The 22,056-nt window shown below is 41.7% G+C and overlaps 1 protein-coding gene across 8 annotated transcripts in view; it reads left to right on the forward strand.

The window, feature by feature from the left end:
• The first annotated feature begins 277 nt into the window (after nucleotides 1-277).
• Nucleotides 278-22,056, forward strand: part of TSC2 (tuberous sclerosis 2) — a 35,022-nt gene continuing 13,243 nt past the window's right edge. For 3 of the 8 annotated variants that reach the window (XR_774544.1, XM_010570469.1, XM_010570471.1), the window contains exons 1-29: nucleotides 278-1,349; nucleotides 2,238-2,324; nucleotides 2,992-3,102; nucleotides 3,956-4,100; nucleotides 4,235-4,352; nucleotides 4,854-4,902; nucleotides 5,307-5,432; nucleotides 5,777-5,850; nucleotides 6,202-6,328; nucleotides 6,989-7,132; nucleotides 7,360-7,497; nucleotides 7,711-7,814; nucleotides 8,586-8,667; nucleotides 9,583-9,738; nucleotides 10,067-10,183; nucleotides 10,731-10,853; nucleotides 11,144-11,250; nucleotides 11,856-12,009; nucleotides 12,753-12,875; nucleotides 13,194-13,328; nucleotides 13,896-14,085; nucleotides 14,530-14,623; nucleotides 14,956-15,058; nucleotides 15,276-15,370; nucleotides 17,908-18,039; nucleotides 19,794-19,958; nucleotides 20,621-20,773; nucleotides 20,938-21,050; nucleotides 21,466-21,687. Coding sequence is in view for 7 of the 8 variants with exons in the window: in XM_010570469.1 (XP_010568771.1) it covers nucleotides 1,107-1,349; nucleotides 2,238-2,324; nucleotides 2,992-3,102; nucleotides 3,956-4,100; nucleotides 4,235-4,352; nucleotides 4,854-4,902; nucleotides 5,307-5,432; nucleotides 5,777-5,850; nucleotides 6,202-6,328; nucleotides 6,989-7,132; nucleotides 7,360-7,497; nucleotides 7,711-7,814; nucleotides 8,586-8,667; nucleotides 9,583-9,738; nucleotides 10,067-10,183; nucleotides 10,731-10,853; nucleotides 11,144-11,250; nucleotides 11,856-12,009; nucleotides 12,753-12,875; nucleotides 13,194-13,328; nucleotides 13,896-14,085; nucleotides 14,530-14,623; nucleotides 14,956-15,058; nucleotides 15,276-15,370; nucleotides 17,908-18,039; nucleotides 19,794-19,958; nucleotides 20,621-20,773; nucleotides 20,938-21,050; nucleotides 21,466-21,687 (3,730 nt within the window). In the remaining variant the exon portion in view is untranslated. The remainder of the gene's footprint in view (nucleotides 1,350-2,237; nucleotides 2,325-2,991; nucleotides 3,103-3,955; nucleotides 4,101-4,234; nucleotides 4,353-4,853; nucleotides 4,903-5,306; nucleotides 5,433-5,776; nucleotides 5,851-6,201; nucleotides 6,329-6,988; nucleotides 7,133-7,359; nucleotides 7,498-7,710; nucleotides 7,815-8,585; nucleotides 8,668-9,582; nucleotides 9,739-10,066; nucleotides 10,184-10,730; nucleotides 10,854-11,143; nucleotides 11,251-11,855; nucleotides 12,010-12,752; nucleotides 12,876-13,193; nucleotides 13,329-13,895; nucleotides 14,086-14,529; nucleotides 14,624-14,955; nucleotides 15,059-15,275; nucleotides 15,371-17,907; nucleotides 18,040-19,793; nucleotides 19,959-20,620; nucleotides 20,774-20,937; nucleotides 21,051-21,465; nucleotides 21,688-22,056) is intronic. The other 5 variants (XM_010570470.1, XM_010570472.1, XM_010570474.1 and 2 more) reach the window with 3 other exon arrangements.

Here is a 22,056-nt window from a genome sequence, read left to right on the forward strand (position 1 = left end):
CGCCCCGTTACCCGGGCTGGGGGCCCTGCCCGGGCCGGGGGGTCTGGTGGGGCCTAGCGGGAGGCGGGGCCTTGCTGTGCCCCGGGGGGTGTGTGTGTGTGTGTGTGTGTGTGTAGGGGGGTCCCCCGTCAGGGAGCCGGGGTGTGGGGGGGGACCGACACCTTCGGTGTATCCCCCGTTGTGCGTCCGTAAGGGGTTGTGGCATGTCCCGGGGTGGTCGTGGTGGGATTGTGGTGTGTCTGGGGGGCGGCGGGGGGGGGCACTGTGCCATGTCCTGGGCTGTGTTAGGGTCTCTGGTGTGTCCCCGGGGGCGGTGGGCTGCGGTGTGTCCCCTGGTGATGTTGGGCCGGTGGCCATGGCGTGTCCCCTGGGATGGTGGGACAGGGTCTGTGGCCTGTCCCCAGGGAGCACAAGGGATTGCTGTGGCCTGTGCCCCGGGGTGTGGGGAAGGCCGTGGCCTGTCCGGGGCGGGGGCACAGGGCACAGCCGGGGGGTTGCTGGGTTTGTGCAGGAACGTGGGGTGCTGGGGCTGTGCCAGCATGCGAGGAGCAGGTGTCCTGCTCTGGGCTGGGTGTGGGGGTCCCCGAGGAGCAGCGGGTTGGGGCTGGCTGGGGAGACAGTTTCTGAAAGATGTTGTTGTTGATGTGCTGTTGCTGTAATGGGTGTGCTTGTTCTCGGTCCCCCTCTTTCTCCTTGCCGTGGCAGCATTTGGATGTTTGAACGCTCAGATTTTTAAGTCCTTCCTCACATCTAGCTACTTTCGACATCTGCTTTACAGTGCTGTGTGCTTGTCCATTGCTTTTGGACTGGGAACAAATACTTCAGCTCACACCCGCCAAAGAGTGTGTGTGTGTGTGTTTATACTTCAGAAATCAGCCCAGAGGTTTTAAAATGGTGGTTGCTCTGTGAGGGATGTGGTGGTGCTGGGCATTCGGAGCTTCCAGAAAATAGTAGCCCAGAGGTCCACATTCCTCAGATAGCTGCAGGATGTGGGTGCTGAAGGCAGGAGCAGTGTGGGCTCCTCGCTGTTTTGTTCTCAGTGTTGGGCTTCTCCCTTGTTTGAAACAGCTTGAGACACCAGAGCTTTTTGTCAAGGCCACGTTGTGATGGCTGTTACTGGTGTTTTCCTGCTTAAAGATTCCCCTTGGGCCTCCCTTAATGGAAACCCTGTTCTGTATTTGCAGGGGCTCAGTGCTGCTTGCTTGTCAGCAATGGCAAAGCCTCAGAGCAAGGATTCTGGACTGAAGGAGAAGTTCAGGAATCTCCTGGGGCTGGGAACATCCCGGGGAAGCTCAAAGTCATCAGAGGGCAAGCAAACGGAGTTTATCATCACTGCGGAAATACTCAAGGTGTGAGAACTGGCCATAGTAAAGGTGGGGATAGTGCCTGGATTACCTGACCTGAGAAGATTAGAAGGAGGGCTTGCTCATTCTCCTTGCTGTTTTGACATGCATTCCCTCTCAGATCATGCCTTTTTACCTTGTATCTCAATTCATTCTCTGGTGAAATGGATGTAAAACTCACCTACTTCAAAGTTACAGCATTTTAGTTATTCAGTGGTTGAATACTTTTGAGATATTTGATAGGATGGTGTTGCCTTATGTTGGGTTACAGGGTGTTTCCTCAAAATACGTTGCTCTTTTTTTATAGTCTGAGCTTGATGAAGTTTATGTGGTGGCAGTTAGCACAAGCTGGAAACTGTTTCTATTTTATGAAAACGTTACGGTTTTGTGAAAATGAAAAAAAAAAAAAAATTATTCCAGTAATTGGTACTGCAAGTCTGTAAACAGAATAGTTGGCACACAGGGAGGGAAACGCATAAAAGGGAGAAGGAGACCAGAATCCCTTCCTGTCTGTGCTGGAGCAGCCAAGCTCTTACCCGCTGGAAGGCTGGGAAGCTGGACTTAACGTCCCTCCTTTCTCTCTCCTTCTCCCGTGAACTGGGTGAGCGCCACAGCCATCGAGTTACTAAATTTTCTGAAGAAAATTAGGTATTCTGTCCTGGAGGTGAAGAGCTGCTTGGCTCCAGTTCTGTGAAGGTTCTAGTTTTGACCAATCATTTGCTAATGGAAAAAAGTTTTTGGAGAAATTCCTGAAAAGCTCCAGTGATGACTAATGGTTAGATCATTTTGGACAAATGTGTAATTTATTTTTCAGTGTTTCATGATCCCCTTTGAGAAATGAATAAGTGTTTCTAGTAAGATAAACTGTTAGCTTATTTCTACATTTCTTTCCAGGAACTGAGCATAGAATGTGGATTAAGTAATAGGATACGAGCAATCAGTCAAATTTGTGAAGTGGCAAAGACAAAAAAAATTGAGGAGGTAAGTTTCAAAGTGTTCAGTGAATATTGGAAGGATGAAAATTTAAGCAACAGCTCTTAACCTATCGTAAGAGGCTCCTGTAGTTTAGACTGCCTTTTAAAATTGGTAATCCCAGAAGCTGTTTTGTGCTGTCCAAACCTGTAAAAGGATGGCTCACATGCCAAGGAAATTAGTCTTGTCCAACCTACCAACTGTGGAGCAGAGAGGACATAGCTGACGGGCTTCCTGAACTGAATGGGAAGAGAATGCTGCGAATGTTCAGGCCCGTTCAGGACAGTTCGTGGGAGATGATGTTAATCCTGTAGAAGAGGTGTTTGCTAGCTCATTCTGTTTTGTTAATAAGCAACCTCAAATTGGTTTTACTCATGTTGTATTTGGGTGAAGGTTTCTGCACAAAAGTTCAAACTGAAGTAAGTGTGTGAATGAAGAACTTCAGTTACTGGGGTGCAAGTTGTCAGGTAGGATGGGATTTGGTGTCTCTCATGTGGTTCATCTGAGCTTATGACTGGGCAGGTGAGAGTGTCCCTCAGAAAAGAGAACTATGGACATGAAATCCCTGGAGATCTTGTTCATTAACTTGCCATAATTAATGACTGACCTATGGGTTAAAGATCCCAGAAGCAGCTTAATTTTCCTACTACTGCCTGTCTCCTATGTTTGTTTTCAGCATGCAGTGGAAGCAATATGGAAAGTGGTAGCTGATATGCTCCAGCCAGAGCGCCCTGTGGAAGCCAGACATGCTGTTCTTCATCTGCTAAAGTCAATCGTTCAAGGACAGGTGAAAACAAACTAACTGTAGAAGAAACACTACACTTAAACTAGGGTTTGCGCAGAGAATGAATGTGAAAAATATTGGGTGGCTCTTTTCTATAACTTTCCATGTTTCTTATTTCGGTTGTGCCTAGTGACTGGGAAGAGGAAGCGTTTTAATTTAAGTCTTGGTTTGACCTCATAGCAAAACTTTTCATACAACTCATAGAAAACTTTTCTGGTTTGGGGCAACATTCTTGAAAAAGAGGAAATACTTTGGGTTAAATTCAGCATAGTACAGCAAATTTTGTATGGTCTTTGCCCAGACCTGTTAGTCCTAGTCTGCAGCTGTTTTTGATGTTTCAGCATGTCAAGTATGCAAGAAGTTCTGTATGAGATGCTTTTCTAGCCTGGCCAAGTTAAGCATACTATGAATTCTTGAGATTTCACAAAGTGTTATACAAATGTAAGACTGTATCAAACCAAAGTTCTAGTTTTCATTATTCTGAAAAAATAGGGGTAGATGCTTATGAAAAGAATAGGCATTGATTCTGGTTTGCTGGCTTGGTTTTTTTTAAATGCTCTACTGGCAGTGCTGTCAGTTGCAGTTTCAATGGATTACTTTGTGTGTTGGATGCTGTTTGTGTGTTGCTGGACAAAATGCCTCCAGCCCTGAGTGCTGATAGAACAGATAGAGAAGACCTGAGTGATTGTCAGTGGAGGTTGGAGGTATTTTCAGGAGACTTTCATAGCCTGTAGGAAAAGAAAATAATTTCAGGCGTGAAGATTACTGTTATAGACCTTGATAAGGTCCATGCCTTAACTGTCTTTTTTCATTAGTGACACTGTTATCCACTCTCCTCCCTGCTTTTTTTTTTAAGGGTGAGAGATTAGGGATCCTCAGAGCACATTTTTTTAAGGTTATTAAGGACTATCCTTCCAACGAAGACTTGCATGAACGGCTTGAAGTGTTCAAGGCTCTAACAGAGAATGGACGATATATCACCTACTTAGAAGAAGAGTTAGGTGAGTATTGTCTCTACCCCTCTTTAATTTGGTGGGAATAAGTCAAGGGACAGGCATCCAGTGACATGAGAAAAAGGTAGGGATAACACTTTTGGGTAGAAAGCATATTGTCACAATTTGTTTTCCTTCTTTAGCTGACTTTGTACTACAGTGGATGGATGTTGGTTTGTCTTCTGAGTTCCTTCTGGTTTTAGTGAACCTGGTGAAATTCAATAGCTGCTATCTGGAAGACTATGTAGCTGACATGGTCCAGTAAGTTGGGGTTTTTTTGTTTGTTTTTTTTTTAACTCCTACATGCTTATTCTTGGTAAATTACAGGAGAAAGCTGCAAATCAATATACAGATAAGTGGAATCTTTTTCATCCGATCGGGATCTGTTTCATTCCAGGTCATACCTGACATTTCTGACAAATACTTGATTTTCCCTTCTTACAATGTTCAGATCTGTTTTAGTTTAACGGCATGTGCTTTTCCCATTTCATGTGGTGGACCTGATTGCATTTCTCAGTCTTACAACAGGTCTCTGCTTTTGTATTAGTGTAGGAATACTGAGTTGTATTTAAGTGCAACTTTAAACTAACTTTATAAAGAGGTTGTAGTGTTCAGTGTCTCTAGGAGTGTTATGAACAATTCCACAGTAAGGGGAATGATAAGTAAAGTAACATGCCAGTTTACTTGTCTGTTTTGGCTCTTTGTAATTTGCCTAAAATCATATTAAGCAAACAACTGTAATTAAATGTTCTTTCCTAACAGCAAGATATGCCTCTTGTGCATTCAGACTTCCTCATCTGTGGACATAGAGGTCAGTAATTTGAGTCTCTTTTAGTACTTTAGAATTCTTTGAAATTCTTTGAAACTGTAACTTTTACAAACAAAATCAGATCATCAGACTCTTCTCTCAGTTTATTCTCATCTTATGAGAGAGCTAATACAATCTTACGAAGTATTTCTAAGCCATTTGATCTCATACACCAATAATCATTTTATTCTAAAACAAACAGAGCATTGATAAATTTGATAAGTGAATCAGTTTTTCAGCAGTGCTTTTTATGGTTTACTTTCCATCTCGCAATAATTAAAAAAAAAAAAAGACATATATGTATCCTTTTTGACTTCTAGAAGATTGCCTGGGTCTGCCAGGTTAGCATTTGACCTGCTTTATTTGTAGAGAAGTGTATAACCATTTTGTCTTTCTCTTTCCCAAAGATTTCCTTGCAAGTCCTAGATGCAGTTGTTTGCTATAATTGTCTGCCATCAGAGAACCTGCCAGTATTTATCATCACTTTGTGCCGTACCATCAATGTGAAGGAGCTCTGTGAGCCGTGCTGGAAGGTCAGAACTTTCTTGTAGTTTTGTTTTTTAATGAGTTTGCTGTTTTGGCCTCACAGATGGAAGTGTCGGATGTGCCTGTGCACATCTGCCATAAATTTCAGTTTGATTTTAAGAGTAAATTAGAAGTTGTTTCACGTATTAAGGGATCAGCACATTGTTAGTGTAAGTCGTGTCATGTCCGTGGAATTTACCCATGGTTTCCTCTCAGCTGCTGCGACAGGCTTCTGTTGTGGCATGGGAATAGCTGGACACATTTACTTACCATAAGCAGGCATGATCGGCCAGCTAACTGCTAATGCGTGTTTTAACAATTGGATATTTAAGCGTTCTGTTTGAATTTGCAGCTTATGCGCAACCTTTTGGGAACTCATTTGGGACACAGTGCCATCTACAACATGTGCAGGATCATGGAAGACAGGTAAAGAAGGTGTATCTAAGAAAACCCAAGGAATTCAGTGGAGGTCCTGTTGAGATAGATAGGGAGTCACTGACCTCAGTAGAACAAGCTGAAGGTTCTGGTGCTTAGAAGGGAATTCCCTTCTTAGTTATGCTGCTGAATTGCTCATTTTTTTGGCTTTTCTGAATTTAATTTTCCCTTGTTTAAAGTTGTACTAAATGGTTTTCTGCTTTTAATGTTTGTAAATTGGTGTATAAGGCTCTGATGTATAACAGCTGGGAATTCCTACTCTGACAGTGTATATTCCTATTGACTCTTGTATGCTAAAATAATTGTAGCATGGTCTAAGACTTTCCTTCATTCTGTTCTTAGAGCTTACATGGCGGATGCAGCGCTGCTGAGAGGAGCTGTGTTCTTTGTTGGGATGGCTCTGTGGGGTGCTCATCGCCTCAATTCACTCAAGAATTCCCCAACTTCAGTGCTGCCTTCATTCCTCAAGGTAGGATGGGATGCTGGAGGAACTTTTTAATCAGGTATATATCTGGAATCTGTACAAATTTAGAACAAAAATGTGGTCCCTTACACCAAAGAGATCTTTGTATGCATGAAAGACGAGAGGCAGCAATCGCATAGGGGGTGAAGCATGGGGAAACAAGAAAACAACAGAGGATTTAAGTTTGAAACTGAGGCCTCCTCTGGAATATCTTTGTTGGCCAGAAAAGTGAAGTCTGAATTCTTTTTATCAAATACCTGCATTGTGGGTACTTTAGCTTAAAAAATAAAAACAAAGCAAAAACTTTCACTCTTTCCAGTGTGTGGTACAAAAAGCGAGGGACGGTGTCTTCAGGGACAGCCTCAGAGCTCTCAAAATTGTCATCCAAGTGCATCAAGCAGGAATTACTAGCTTTAACCTCATGTGTGTTTGCTCTGTAAGATGGGACTGTATTTGCCATCTGATCTACAGCTGTTTGCAAGAGTGCATAACTGCACTTTATAAAATGGTTCTTTGCTTTGCCCTTTGTGTGTATAGACTGGAATATATTTAACTCAGACCTTCAGGCTAAGTTCCTAATTAGTAAGACGTGTTTCATTTGAATTTAACAGGGTTTCTGATCACTGCTTTCCAACTGTTAACTGACTGAAATGCTTCGTATTCCAGGCCATGACATGTCCCAATGCAGTTGTGTCTTACGAGATAGTTCTGTCCATAACACGTCTAATAAAGAAGTATGGAAAGGAGCTGCAAGCTGTAACGTGGGATATCCTTTTGGACATCATGGAGCGATTACTGCAACAGCTGCAGGTAAGTGTTGAGCCTGTCTTGATGTGCTTTCAATCAAAAGACCTTGCCATAAATATTTTTGCAAATTGATGTCCTGTTTGTACACTCTAGTGAACTTTGAAGCTGAATGAAGGTTTAGCCCAATTCTCAACACTGTGCTTCTCAACCGAGTTTTCTGTTTGTATTTAAAAGTTAGCACTTTCTGGTAAGGTAGAAGTCTTTTAGGAATGTTTTTGTCTCTATTTCAGAGTCTGGAGAGCCAAGAACTTAAGTCCATTGTACATGATCTTTTGACTACGGTAGAAGAACTCTGTGACCAGAATGAATTCCATGGCTCTGAAGAGAGATTTTTTGAGCTGGTGGAAAGATGTGCTGATCAGAGACCTGTAAGACTTTACTTATTATTGTCTTCCTTTGTTGCCAGTTGAATCTGTTTTGTTACTCAGTACAGTTGAAAGTTGGGAGTCCTAAAGTAGCAAGTGGCCAGAAAATCACAGCAAGGACTTATATGAGCCTTATTCTTGGGGTGGGGGCTGGGGGAATGGATATATTGTATTTACTTATACACTAAAAAAAATTTCTTGATCTTTCTGTGAAAGGAATCTTCTGTATTAAACTTGATAACATACAGAGCTCAATCCATTCATCCTGCCAAAGATGGCTGGATTCACAACCTGCAGATGTTAATGGAGAGATTCTTCAGGTATGAAATCATAACTTTGTGAATGCAAGGCACTTTCAAATGTTTCTTGCCACTTTTTCATGTTAGATAATTTTGTCTTCTGAAGTTCTAATCTTAGTAAATGACTTCTAAGAAGTATGGTAGTTCCAGGGCACGGTACATGAAAGGATTTTGTTAAACAGAAGAAAAACTTTGCACCAAGTTATTTATGCTGCTGCCTTTTTTTTTTTTTTCTTTATTTCCGTTGGATGGTGCTATTCCAGTTAGCTTAGGCAGTTATGTGTTCCACTCCACAGCACTTTGTAGTTCTGACACCAAACAAGACTTTCCTGTTAAGCATCAGGATTGCATATGGTTATCCAGTATCAAAGTTATCTGATTTTGAGTTGGTACTCCTAAAAGTATTCTTGTGCTCTAAAATAACAACATACAGCAATAACAAACTTCTGTCTCATCTGTGAAATGCTGCCAAAGAGCAACTCTTCCTCAATGCCATATGTTTGGTTTTAAATTTGCTCACCAGGGTTTGGATTGGAAATGGGAAAGCTGCAGTTACAGGTCTCCAGAAATAGTAAAAGCTGAACTGGAATTCCAGTTTCCAGTTATTCTTGAGCCTGATTTTCTATGTAGAGACATTAACCGAAGGCTCAGCTGATCTCTAACAGTTTTTGTTCTAACTCTTAAGAACTTTCTTAGTTTACTTTAGTTTTACTTTCCTTTTCTCCTCTTCCCCCTTCCCTAAATATCAGCAACTTTATTTTATTCATCTTGACTTTGCTCTTCCCATTTTAGGAACGAAAGTCGTAGTGCTGTTCGTATTAAAGTTCTGGATGTCTTGTCCTTTGTCCTGAGTATTAACAGACAGTTCTATGAGGTGTGTGTTTATCTGTTTCTGATGATCACATGTGAGATCTTAAGTGGGTGGGAAAGGCTTTGGTGAGGCATGTTTTATGGTGTGCTTCAGGTCATCTCTGCCACTGGGGAATGCACAGAACTGTGCTTTAAAGGTTGCACGCAATAGACATGTTTCTTTAGGGTGCTTGTAGGAGGACTTGCCTTTTAATTGTCCTTAGTTGGACACAGGTATGTGTAACTTGCAGTGGGAGCTGCTGTGTTTTGAGGACATACCTGGTTGTGTATTTGCTTCCCTGTATTAAGGTAATTAATTCCCTATGCATTTTGTTTTGGAAGAAAGGAAAGTCAATGTGAGAGATGCAGAGTTTATTTAAAAGCTTTGTAAAAAGATGAGGTCTGGACATAATCTGATGTGAGCAGATTGACTTGTCTTACTGCTTGCAGTTTAATTACAATCCAAGATGGAAGCTGTCTGAGAGAATTGTTACAGAAGAGCTCTGGGGATGTCTTCAGCTCCTTGGAATGTACCCAGAGTGTCAGAGGACAGGAAGGGGCAGAGGTGCTTCTTGGATTCCTTCAAGATTTGTGAAAACATGATGCTGTTGCGTGTTTCTTCTCTCTCTCAAAGAACCAAGCCCTAGAAATCCCTTGCCAGCAGTCTGTTTGAGCCTGGGCTATCAAGTCTGTAGGACAGATGAAAACCAAAGCATTGAATCCAAGTTCAACAAAAGTCATAAATATTTGGAGGGATGGCATACAGAAACACTTAATTGAATAGAAGAAGAAAGATCAAGGAACCAAACAGTTAGTTGAGGAACAAGCCTGATATCAGAATATCAGTGTTCTTTTGTTTGTAATTATTTGTCTTTTTAACATGCTGATTGAACAACTGACAGCAAAATGTAAAGGCTTATTAAGATCTGTCCTCTTGCAGGAAGAGCTGATAAACTTGGTTGTGATCTCTCAGCTGGCTCACATTCCAGAGGATAAAGACCATCAAGTCCGAAAACTGGCCACTCAGCTACTCGTAGACCTGGCTGAAGGCTGCAACACACATCACTTTAACAGCTTGCTTGATATCATAGAAAAGGTGAGGCAGTTTGGTCAATTGTCAGTAGTATCACCACATCTTTTGCCAGATCCTCTTACTGTGACTGAGGAGACTAACCCGTGACTGTTACCAGTTGCATGGCTCAGCAGGATGTTGTAAAACTGCTGGGTTTTGGAGGATGCGAGTCTGACGTGCAGAGCGGAAGGGAGCTTTAGCAACCCTATCAATGCACATCCAAGCTACGTGACAGGGCTTGCAGAATTTCCAGCAGGGATGGCTTGCTGTAGTCTTTCCTGATCTTCCAGGATGGAAATAAAGAAAAGGTGTGTTGCAGATTTAAACCATATATTGCTTTTCTTTTTAAAAGGTAGCTGCACATTCTCTCTCATCTCCTTCTGAACTGGAAGAGAGGGACTTGCTATCGTATTCGGCTTCCTTGGAGGATGTCAAGACAGCAGTTCTTGGACTCTTGATAATTCTTCAGGTAAATGTTGCAAAGCATTAAATGTGTTTTCTTCAGAATAGTCTTTTGCTGGATTTGCCTTTATAGATGACTGTTCTCCCACTATTAAATATTCTGACTTTTGTTTTATCCACTTAATATTTTAACACTTGTTTTGGTCATTCCTTTTGCTGTTGGGTACTGTATGACTGTCTGCTAAATGTTTTATTTTCTTAATTTTGATTGCACAATGAATGTAAGCACATTTTCATGTGTGGAGGGCAGATGTGTTCATAAACTAGCAGAAAGGGAGTGGTTCATAACCTTGAGTAGATCCCTTGTGTTTGGGTAGCATGTCCTGAGATATGGTTAAGCAGTTGTGAAGAGCTGATTGTTCTAGCCAGTGCCCTTCTGGAGCCAGGCAGAGTTACTCTGCAGTCTTTGCAGACATCCTGACTAGAGCCATCTGTTCATGTTGCTTTCAGGAGCAAGTTTTTGCTGTGTTTTTCTTGAATTCTGAGTGCAGATATGCATTTCTGAATAACAAGTGTCAGTCTGCCTTTTGATTTGTGTTTCTGTTTCTCTGCAGACAAAACTCTACAGCTTACCCTCCAGCCATGCAATGCGGGTGTATGAGATGCTTATTCACCACGTCCAACGCCATTATATATATGCGTACAGCCTTGCTGTTGCTAGCAGCATCAGATTGCAGGTATGAGCAGTAACCTATGCTTTTAGGTCAAGAGCTGCTTGCTGTCTGTGGAATTCTTGGGTGGCAGGTGGGGAATGTGTGCTCTAGAGCTTGCCAGAAGTAGAATTAAATGTTTCTTGGCTAATAGGAGTATGTATATGTACTGTAACACCAGAATTGATGCCTCCTACAGAACTAGCCACAGCATCTATTAAAAATTCCCTTGTACTTGCAAAAGTATCCCATGGGGAGGTGGAAGAGTATTCCACTGGCTTGGGTTTTGAGTGATTCCAGTGTCTTCTCTGTTACAGGTGTTTGATTTCCTACTGATGCTTCGAGCTGACTCCCTCCACCGTCTTGGCCTTTCCAACAAAGATGGAGCAGTGAGGTTCAGCCCTTACTGTCTATGTGATTTTGTGTAGGTTTCTCATTGCATTAAGCAAAAGCTGTTTTCCAAACTATTTGGTATTTTTGCATGAGCTTAATGGTCCATCAATAGCAATCTGCAGTTTTTCTAAATCTTCCAAACCTGGATGAATCAGCTGCTAGACAAGTCTACAGTTACAGCCTAGGATTGTCTCAGCTAATAACTCATTGGTGAATTGTTCCAGACCTCTCAATCTCAGATGTGAAATTTCTTTTCCTGCTCACAAAACTTCATAAAAATATTTGCAATTTCCTGCCTCAGACTAGTTTTCACATTGAGGTTTGATTCAATGATTTGTACAAATCTGGCTATTTTTAATTTTATAGCTTGGTCTGAAGTTCTTTGTGTAACATGCCCCAAAAGATACCTTTCTAAATTTGCTAGGGCCTGGATAGAAGAATCTTTAACCTGACCAAACTGACTCATTGCTGTCTGTCTTCTGGGCAATCCTGTGTTTCTTAATTGAAAATGCAGTTTGTATTGTTGTTTGGTAATTAAACTGGCTACCAAATAAGGTAGCACTGTAGGTCACATGAATAGGCTCTTCTGATCTTGATTTTACATTACATGTATTTTTCTCCCTTTCCATGTTGTAGAGAAGCAGAGAAGAGGGCTTCTGAGAAAAAGCCCACTGGTACGCTCTCTCCGCCTTCAGGAAGTCCCAGTGTGCCTTCCCAGAATGCCACTGTTCGGATAGGGCATCTGCCATATTCAATGGTCTTTGGTGTCCTTCTGCAGTGTTTGAAGCAAGTACGTCCACTGTTAATGACAGTTGTCATCTTCATGTGAAATAGGTCAACTTAAACCAGCTGGCTAGAGAATTCTATCCCAGAGTATCTAAATAACGTCTGAAAAGCAATACGTAAATCCTCCTTCTTGGGCAGAATCTGTGTGTAATTGTGCAGCTTTACAACCACCAGTGGGAGCACAGGTTCAGCTCTTCAGAAACTGAGCAAAGCTTTCATTTCACTCTGCTTCAGAGCAGATGAGCAAAAAAGGTGTGTGTTAAACAAAGATCACATAAGTCATCCTGTTTCTGAAAGGGCATTTGAAACTAAAAGAAACTCTCCTACTGCAAGTTTTTGAAGTATTTTGAGAATTGATTAATGTTTCAGTCGCTAACAAACGGTAAATATAATTTGTTCATTAGTGTTGTATTGGACATAGTTATGTGCTGAGGGGTTGTCTTGCTCTGGAAGTTAATTTGTGCTAGTGCTTAGGAGAACTGAATTCTGGCTCTGTCTTTTTGAGCTCAGTCAGGTCTGGATACAAGTTGTCTTCCAGTTTGCGGTGCCAATATTGCACCTAGAGCTGGATGACAGACAGGAAGTAACTTGTGACAGTTAAATGCCACTTCTTTTTATGTAGTTACGATGACAAGACATACATCTGCCTAGGAAATGGCAAGTTGTCTGAAATTTGATTGGTCTTACTTTTAAACTGAACTGAAATCGTACAAAAATTTTCCACCTTAACTTTTTCTTTCTTTCCAGGAGACAGACTGGAAGGTGTTGAAGTTGGTCCTCAATAAATTACCTGAATCCCTCCGCTATAAAGTGCTATTTTTAACCTCTCCTTGTAACATAGACCTCCTGGCCTCCGCACTGAGCTACATGGTAATGCCATGCACCCTACTGATGTATAATCACCAGATTCTTAGTTTGCTTGAGAGTTGGTTGGGGAGTTTTTTTGAGTTGGTATTTTTATTTTCTTCTCTTCAGTCTAATATTTTGAAGATTAGCATGCTGGTAGTCAATCCTTGCTTACCTTCCCTTTTTGTGAGGATTGTTTTAGGTACAGAAGTAGGTAATAATGAGTGTTCTTTATGTATGTATGTATACATGTGAAAAGAGAGCTGTGGGCGGTGCCTGTCTACTGCCTTTTAGAGAGTATTTTTAGTGTGAGGTGTTCTAACTTACTGTGTGATGTATCAGCTCACAGACAAAAAGACTACTGACAGGCTCCATGGTACCCCGGAAGGCTTTTCTCGCACTGATTTGCATCTGGCTGTAGTCCCAGTACTGACGGCATTAATATCTTACCATAATTACCTGGACAAAGCTAAACAGGTATGGGGAAAGTAAGAGTCTGTAGGGGGGACAGGGCCTGAGTCTGTATAGTAGAGCACTTTCTCATACTAGCTCATTAGGAGACTTAAGTGCAAGGTAACACTGCCCTTTTCTGTTGTAAAAAGCTGCATCTCCTGCATTTGGGTTGGGGTCAGGGGTGAAAAAATACTTCACTAACTTTGTGCAGCAGTAACTATCCAGTCAGTTGGATTCACTGTTCTCTATCCATACCTGTTCCCCCTCACAGGTTGCTGAGTGACTTTACCCTCTGCTGGAAGACCCTGATAAACATAAAAGTTCTGTTTAACCAGAAACTTTAATATTAATTTCTAAAATGTCTACTTGATTAAAGTCCCATCTTAAGATTTTGGCCTAGAATACATGCGATGTTATTTAGGGTTCTGTGTTAGTGCATTCTTGGTAGGAATTTATGTGTGTCATACAGGCCTTGCAGTAGTGATACCTTGCAAGCTATTCTGAAATGCTAACTGCAATCAGGAGCTGGTACATGGGAGCTTTTCTCATTCCCTGTATTACGACTTTTTTTTTTTTTTTTTACTCTTCTAGCGTGAAATAGTGTATTGCCTGGAACATGGTCTTATTTATCGCTGTGCAAACCAGTGCGTTGTGGCACTCTCTGTCTGTAGTGTTGAGATGCCTGACATCATCATAAAGGCACTTCCTGTCTTAATAGTCAAATTAACCCACATTTCTGCTACAGCCAATATGGCAATCCCTCTCTTAGAATTTCTTTCAAGTAAGTTGTAATGTTCTTCTACTTTTGATCTTCTATAGTTGTAAATGTATTGTTTGCACTGAATATGGATATTTTGATTGTGTTAGTCATGTTAAATGCAGTGAAAGCATTTCTTGGTTTTTGGTGATGCCCTTGCACCATCCTCAAGATATAAATATTTGATCATCTCTTGTTTGTTACTGTTTTTCTGTTTAAAGCACTTGCACACAGTGAAGAAAGAGACATGCTTTGTGTAGTGCAGCCATACAGTGATGGGAAATATGGAGCTGCTTTCTCCACCTTGCTGCTTATAACTTAAATGGCATGAAATTATACTATGATGTTAACTTCCATGTCTGCTGATGATTTAGAAGAAACAAAATTATTCAAATTAAACTGAATTGTGATATTGAATAGTTTGTGTTCAGACCTCACCTGTGTTGGTTTTCTCTTGAACTGTTCTAGCTCTAGCGAGGCTGCCTCACCTCTACAGGAACTTTGCAGCAGAGCAGTATGCCAGTGTGTTCGCCATCTCCCTGCCATACACAAACCCTTCCAAGTAAGTTCATACCAATTGTGCTTCTTCCTCATCTGTAAAATTAAGAGAATGAAACATGCTTTTTTTTTTTTTTTTTTGTAGTACTTGGGTCAAGGTTTTTTATAGGATATTGCTCATTTTGGTATCTCCAGGCTTTTTCTGAAGAGGGGACATATTCACCTTGGACAAAATATCTGTTTTTCTGGAACAGAACTTTTGGAGGTTTTTTTCTTTATACTTACAGTAGGTAAAGGAACAGTGCTGCTTCTCAGATTGAAAAGTCCTTCTCTTCAGTTCTGGAATGGCATCATAATGCAGCATTAAACTCTGTGGAGATCTTTCTGCTGTTTTAGGTTTAACCAGTACATCGTTTGCCTGGCCCATCATGTGATAGCTATGTGGTTCATTCGGTGTCGCCTTCCCTTCCGAAAGGACTTTGTCCCCTATATTACAAAGGTAATGGACTGTACTGTATCAAACAGTATGTGATAAAAATGATGACATAAAATTTGAGAAGTTTAAAAGTTCTGTTTGAAGCTTGAAAAATTCTACTTTTCTTGTCAACATCTTTTTCAAAACTGACTGTGGGTTCTTGTGCAGTGGCCCATGATTGCAGTCTTTCAGCTGCACGTCCTAGCCATTCAAAATGTTATCTGTTTGTCTCAATTGGCAGGGTTTGCGCTCGAATGTCCTCCTTTCCTTTGATGACACGCCTGAGAAGGACAGTTTCAGGGCTCGCAGTACAAGCCTGAATGAGAGGCCAAAAAGGTAAATTATATTTGACTCCAGGGTTTTGTGTTCTCTGTTCTAGTGCTGACACCTTTCCCTGTGTTTTTCTGAAGGAGGCTGGGTCTAGTTATCCTAAACCTGACAGTGCATTTAAGCAAGCGAAGTAAACCTCTTTAGGTCAAGGGATTGGTAAAAGACAAACGTAGGTTGGTAAGAAGCTGCAATCAAACCAAGCTGACAGTCTGATAGTACATATGAGGGCATCACTGGCTGTTCTGCAAGCCTTTGCAGTAAGGTGTGGGGCTTTTTGTTGTTAATTTTTGAAAATCAACAGTTCTTTCAGGTTGATGTGTGTCAGTACGATGATACCAGAGGTAATAGAGAAGGGTAATACCAGAAGGAATAGAATACCATGTTCATATTGATAGTGTTAACTTCTTTTGATACTTGATCTGTAACAACTATTTAAATGATTGCCAGAGAAATTGTTGTGATTAGCAACCTGTATAAATTGAGAGACCCAATGCTGTGTTTTTCCATAGTGTTATCTGTCAAGTCAGTGTACTGGGTGGCAGATAGCTGCCTTTTGTGTATCTGGATGTCCTGATTTTGAATCTTGAAGCCATTATGTCAGTTTTAGGCAAAGCCTAATGTCTTTACAAGTCAGAATGTATCTTGCCAACAGTCTTTCAAAGTAACATTTGCTGGGATAGGAAAATATTCCTTGGAAGGCATTCAGGGTTTCTCTAATGTCCTTTTACCTGCAGGGCTTACCTAAATTGGTTCACTTAACTTGCTTCAGTGTTAATGTGCAGTAAGCATACAGTGGCATCTGAACCCTGGGGAAAGTGCCTCTACTTTAACTGCAAGGCTCAATGAGTATCTTGCAATGAAGAAACACCATCCCTGCCCTAATGCTATAGCTGTAAACCCTGTTTTGTGTTTCATCTCTCCCTCCCATCTCCTCCTCTTTCATTCAGAAACTTGGAAGAGAAGCCTTTTGACACTCGTCTCTCAAATTAGAATTTCAACTAATCTTTTTTCCAAAAACCTGTTAAATTCTACCAGGTTGGAATACTACTGTAGCTAAAGGCTTTTGCTAGTGCTGCTGGATCACTTTCCACAAAAGTCTCTGCTAAGGAGTGTGGGCTGTACTCAGGCAGCAACCCGAAACACCAGAATGACAGGATGCTACTGCTTCTGAGTCTGTCTGAGCTTGGATTCTGGCCAAGTGAGAGGGGAAATAGCTTTGAGCACATGTCTGTTTCCTTGCTTGAGAAGCTTGTGTGCTTAGTTTTCACTCCTTGAGCCCAAAGAATAAGCATTTCTGTGCCCTAGCTGAGGTGCTGGGTGTTCCAAGAGATCAAGATCCCAACAGTTCCCAAGGTTGCTGAATGGCACGATGTTGGTGTAGGTGATTATCTCAAAGTATGAGCCTTTGCTCTGTGCAGTCACATCTCCAGCTGTGGCCAAAAGTGATCTGTCAGAGTTTGTTGAGAGAAGGAGGACAAAGAAATTCTGATCCCTCCAGATGGCTATCTGAAATGTAATAATTCACTGAAAGGAGGATAGCAAATAAATCACGTTTAGAAAGAGCCAGAAGAGTTAAATTGGTATCCCCATTTTATATATGGGGACGTGAACTGCTGGACCAACTGTTATGTCCAAATTAGTATTGAGCCAGGCATGTATCTCAGCTGTGACTAATTAAAGTGCCTCCTAGATGTGAACTGCTGTCATCTCCCACGTGTGGTTGGCACCTGACAGCATAAAGGCTTATCTTCCTCTGTTCCAGTCGAAAGTCAAGTGGGTTACCTTGAGCCATGTGAAATAAGATAGCTTGTTTGACAGAAAAGCATGATGCAGTCAGCAACAGCCAAGAGGATGTTTGTCTTTTTGCCCTTCCGTCTGTGCAGCGTGAGAAGGATCAATCTCATATAGATGGGCTGAGTCTCCCCCAGTGTCTCAAGCTGAGCGAAGGGGCACCTCTGACTGGCCCTGGGTGTTTTTGTGATTCGGGGTAGAAGCTCAGATTTGGGCTGGGCCTAACAGGTAGAAATGGCTGATGTATTCCTGTGTCTCTTAGAAAAATGTGCTGCTACCTGGTACCGGTAAAGCATTTTAGGATCTGGTCTCTGTGGAAGTAGTCAGGTTTTTAGCCATGCTGAAGCGGTGAGTTGGGGCAACACAAGAGGTGGTTGAACTGCACAGAACTTCTCAGACTTCAGAAATTTGTGCCAAATTAGCATTCAGGTGCTCTTGCCTTTGTTTAACAGCGCAGTATTCCAACTATCATTTCAATCAGTTTTTTGTTTTAACTTGTACTAATTTCATTTGTTTTGTAGCACGTTTAAAATCTTGTTTTCAAAATGTGGTTTGTCTTTTTAATGCTTTCAGCTCTGCTTGTTTGTACATTTTAATTTTTGTTTTCCTTTTTTGGCATTTGTTTTATTTTACATCACCCTCCGGGATCCCCCAATATTGACCCTGTGACCTGTGACCTTTCAACCTACATCCCTACAATGATTTCCTCCCTTCCTGTGACCTCTTTTGGGGCTTGGTGCTTCTCCACCTAGTAGTTTAAGACTAGCCAAAAATGCAAAGCAAGGCTTGAATAACTCTCCTCCAGTGAAAGAGCTGAAAGAATCCTCTGCAGTTGATGCCTTCCGATCCCGCAGCATCAGTGTGTCTGAACATGTGGTCCGCAGGTAGAGGCACTTTAAATGGGGAGAATCCAAGAGCAACTCAGCGCTTGGAAATTTTACTGCACGGGTGGGTGGAAACAGGGTGGATTTGCATGTGGGATGCTTGCATGACTTTGTTACGCAATAAGAATATGGCCTTAGCCACAGTCAAAGGTTTTGGGAAAGTATCATGGATATCTCATGGCTTCCCAACGCCAGCTATTGGGTTGTCACATCACACCTATGTTGCATATGGTTACTTTGCCCTATTCTCTGATGCTTTAGCAACAAAAATGTATATTTTCAAAGTAAGGATGGTGAAGGGGGGGAAAAACAAACAAAAAAACACTTAAAAAAAAAAAGAAAAAGGTTGCATTCTGTGCAAGTGAGAGTCCTGGTTAAAACTCACTAAAACTTCAGCCTTCTAAGCAGTGACTTGCCCCAGGAGAGGCTTTTGATACTCTGCAAACTTATGTACAGGCCCTCCTCCCAAACTATGAGGAATAGTTCTGGCCTCAGTTTAGGCTTTGTTCTTTGAGGCAAAGTTTGCTGACAGAAGTATTCTGGTCTAAAGTATGATGCCGTGAAAACCCTGTTTTGTCTTTCTGTAGGGCAGTGAAATGTATACTCAGCCCATATGAAGCTATTGCTTTCACGAATAAAGCAAACAAGTTTTGACTGCAGACATTGATTTGCTCACATGAAAGATGAAACAATTTATGCTAGTTTTTAAAACGTATTTCTGGATCACTTACCTTGAGTGTTAAACTGCTGTCTATAACATGTTGGTTTAAAAGCTGAACCTGAAGATTTGTGCCTTAATCTGTAAGGATTGCTGTCAGTGGAATTTTATTTTCTGTGGTTTTATTTTTGACTATAACTATATGGTATTTGTGGGAAAGACACTGAAGTGACTGAATGGTGAATACAATTCTGGCACTTCATTCTCTCATATCCCCATTAATCTATTAGGTGATTTTCTTGTATTTATGTGTAAATGGTAGCAACTGAAAGTTCAGATAATTACACTGAATGATGCCAAAGAAGTTGCCACGTTATAAAAAATTTGGCTGTACTTCAGCTTAGTTTGTGTTATGATGGCATAAGGAGTTGTCTTTATAAAATATTGCAATCCAGCCTGTTACAGCAATTGTTTTAAATTGCATTGCTAACTTGGCTGATTTGTAGGCAGAGTTGCTCTTTGTTCTTGTGCCAATTTCCTGTTCAGAGTGCAATTTTTTTCTGTTTCAAGTTAAATTAGGTTTTATATAGCTATTGAATTTGGAGGAAAAAATCAATATATGAAGGGGGTGCAACAGAGAAAAAAGCAAACCACAGGATTATAAAGTTAAGTCTAGAATGCACCTATTTATGGCTCATGGGCAACATGTTGCCTGGGTAACTGTGCAGGTCACGGGACGCTTGCCCTTACTATAGGTTGGTGAACTCAAAGCATGGTGCTGCCACTCACTATTTGCTTGGTGCACTTGCCCATGGGCCACCCAACATCAGAGAGCACTGGCCTGACCTAGTCAGTTGATGGACATTTAAATGTTTCTGTCTTGAGACAGAAAATACACTTTCTCCAATGACAATCTACAAAGCACAACATGAGGCTGATCCAAAAATATTTTTATTATGTCCTGGGTTTAATATCTGGCCACCTCTCTGATCTGGCACATGCATGTATCGCAGGTGTTCTGCATCACACTGTCTTTCGGGTGACAGGGACAAACATTTTGCAATGTGATCTGTCAGTTGGAAACATTCTCTTCTAGTCGGATACAAACATCCATCACTAGTTCAAGCCTGGGCTCTGCAGATGAAAATTCAATGGCTCAGGCTGATGACAACTTAAAAAATCTCCACCTGGAACTCACCGAGACCTGTCTGGATATGATGGCTCGATACGTCTTTTCAAACTTCACTGCCGTGCCTAAGAGGTAGGGGTCAGTCAGTGACCACGGGAGAGATGTTTTTGTTTGAGGTTCATATTTCACTTTATTAGTGGAAAATTACCATGACACATTTGAGATTCTGGCAGGCCCAGGCTCTGAAGCCATTCCTCGTAGATAAAATCTGGCTTGGCTAAATATGAGGTTAGATGAGAGAAGTCCATTGGAGCCAATCAGCCTTTGCCTCAGCCTTGAACTGTCCAGAAGGAGATGCCTTGAAGGCATGCTGTCTGTGAGCAGTGCTTTGCTCCATGTCCTTGCTGGATAATCAGAGTCTTTACTACAGAACAGAGTGTTGTGCCAGCTGGCTTCAAATGGAGGGCATTTACTTTTCTTGCTAGCCCTTCCCAGAAGGAGACACATAGCTCAGAAAAGGCTCGTTCCCTTCTTCTCTGTGATGTGTGTCCAGGATTGAACTAGACTGCTCTGTGATATGTGTCCAGTAGCACTACTATCAATTGATACTAAATTCAGCTCATCCCTTATCCTGATGGATAATGTGTATGTTGATGACCAGAGGGTACATTAAAAATGCTGTATTAAGAAGGAAAGCAGGCAGTACCTCCTGCATAGTTATATGGAATAAGCCACCTGTGTAGGCTCTGTGCTCTGCAATCTGAGAGCTGTGTTCATCATGAATGTGTTTCTAGGTCTCCTGTGGGTGAGTTTCTGTTAGCTGGAGGAAGGACAAAGACGTGGCTGGTTGGTAACAAGCTGGTGACCATCACTACAAGTGTTGGAACAGGGACAAGGTCCTTGCTTGGCCTAGACTCTGGAGACCTCCAAAGCAGCACAGAATCAAGGTAATTTTTGCTCCTGTTTCTAGGAACTTCCACCTAACAAAGTCACTTAAATCACTGTTACAGTGCACCTTTTTAGGTTTTCCTTTTACCAGAAGAGGAATGTCTTAGTTGTCCAGCATGACTAATTCCTCTCTCAGTATCATGAATATCTTCTTTTTCCACAGCTCAGACCCTGTTTTGCAAGTGAGACAAACTAAAGAAGCTCCAGCAAAACTGGAATCTCAAGCTGGGCAGCAGGTTTGCAGAAGCTCTCGCAACAGAGTCCGATCCATGTCTGGTAAATTACTATCCTGGAGTTTTACTGCCATTTCTGGGTCCATGTCGCAGGCTTAAGTGTCCGAGCGCCTACTGAAGAGACCTGTGTCTAAAATAATTTGAGAATCTGGACTTGTCTGGTATTTAATAGAGGGCGAGTAGCAGCAGCTGTTGGCCTCAGGAGTGGTGGTGCTCCTCCTGCTTGCCTCTCTTTGCAGGAAAGCTCTGGTGATTGGTTAAGTGGTGAGCACTTGCAGTGAGAATCACCTATGTTTATCCAACCTCATGGCTTATAAGAAATACATGTAAGGTAAAGTTCTCTTAGGTTCCCAATATTGTGCGCGCAGCTGCTAGAGGAGCTTAAAAGACTTACTACTTCTGAGATATTTTTAGTGTTAAGCATGGCTCTCCTTTCTATTTTGTGTCTGTCTTGCTAGGTGGTCATGCCTTACGTGTTGGTGCCTTAGACAGCTCAGCCTCCCATTTTCCCAGTGGCTCAGCTTCCCAAGGGACACAGGGTCCTCCTGCTCCAGCATCTCGATCAGAGAAGACTAATCCTGCTCCACAGACACCTCTGCAGAAAGAAAAAGCAAACTTAGCTGCGTATGTTCCACTGCTGACACAGGGATGGGCAGAAATCCTGGTGCGCAGACCCACAGGTATCTTGACCTGAGTGTGGAGTGAGGTCTTTTGACTTGCTAAGAAACCAGAGCCTGGATGAAGAAAAATTCATATTTAGTTGCAAATGGATCTCTTTATTGCTTACTGCCTCTTGAAACTAATACACCTGATACTTGATTCTTTGAAATCACTCTTTAGTGTTTTAAATCTACAAAAGACCTGTGAAAAGATTGAAGCAAGGACTTAAATTTGTGTATTAAGTACTGTTACAGAAATAGAGCTAGATAATATCAACCCTACTTTGCATTTCCCATTTTGACACTGCTCTGTGGTCTTTCTTGAAAATCTGTCTGTGTTGTGTTTTAGCTTACCATGCTAGATTTGAGATGAATGAGGCTTATGGCTAG

The sequence above is a fragment of the Haliaeetus leucocephalus genome, unplaced genomic scaffold, assembly GCF_000737465.1.
Source record: "Haliaeetus leucocephalus isolate CR32 unplaced genomic scaffold, Haliaeetus_leucocephalus-4.0 Scaffold295, whole genome shotgun sequence".
Classification (NCBI taxonomy): domain Eukaryota; kingdom Metazoa; phylum Chordata; class Aves; order Accipitriformes; family Accipitridae; genus Haliaeetus; species Haliaeetus leucocephalus.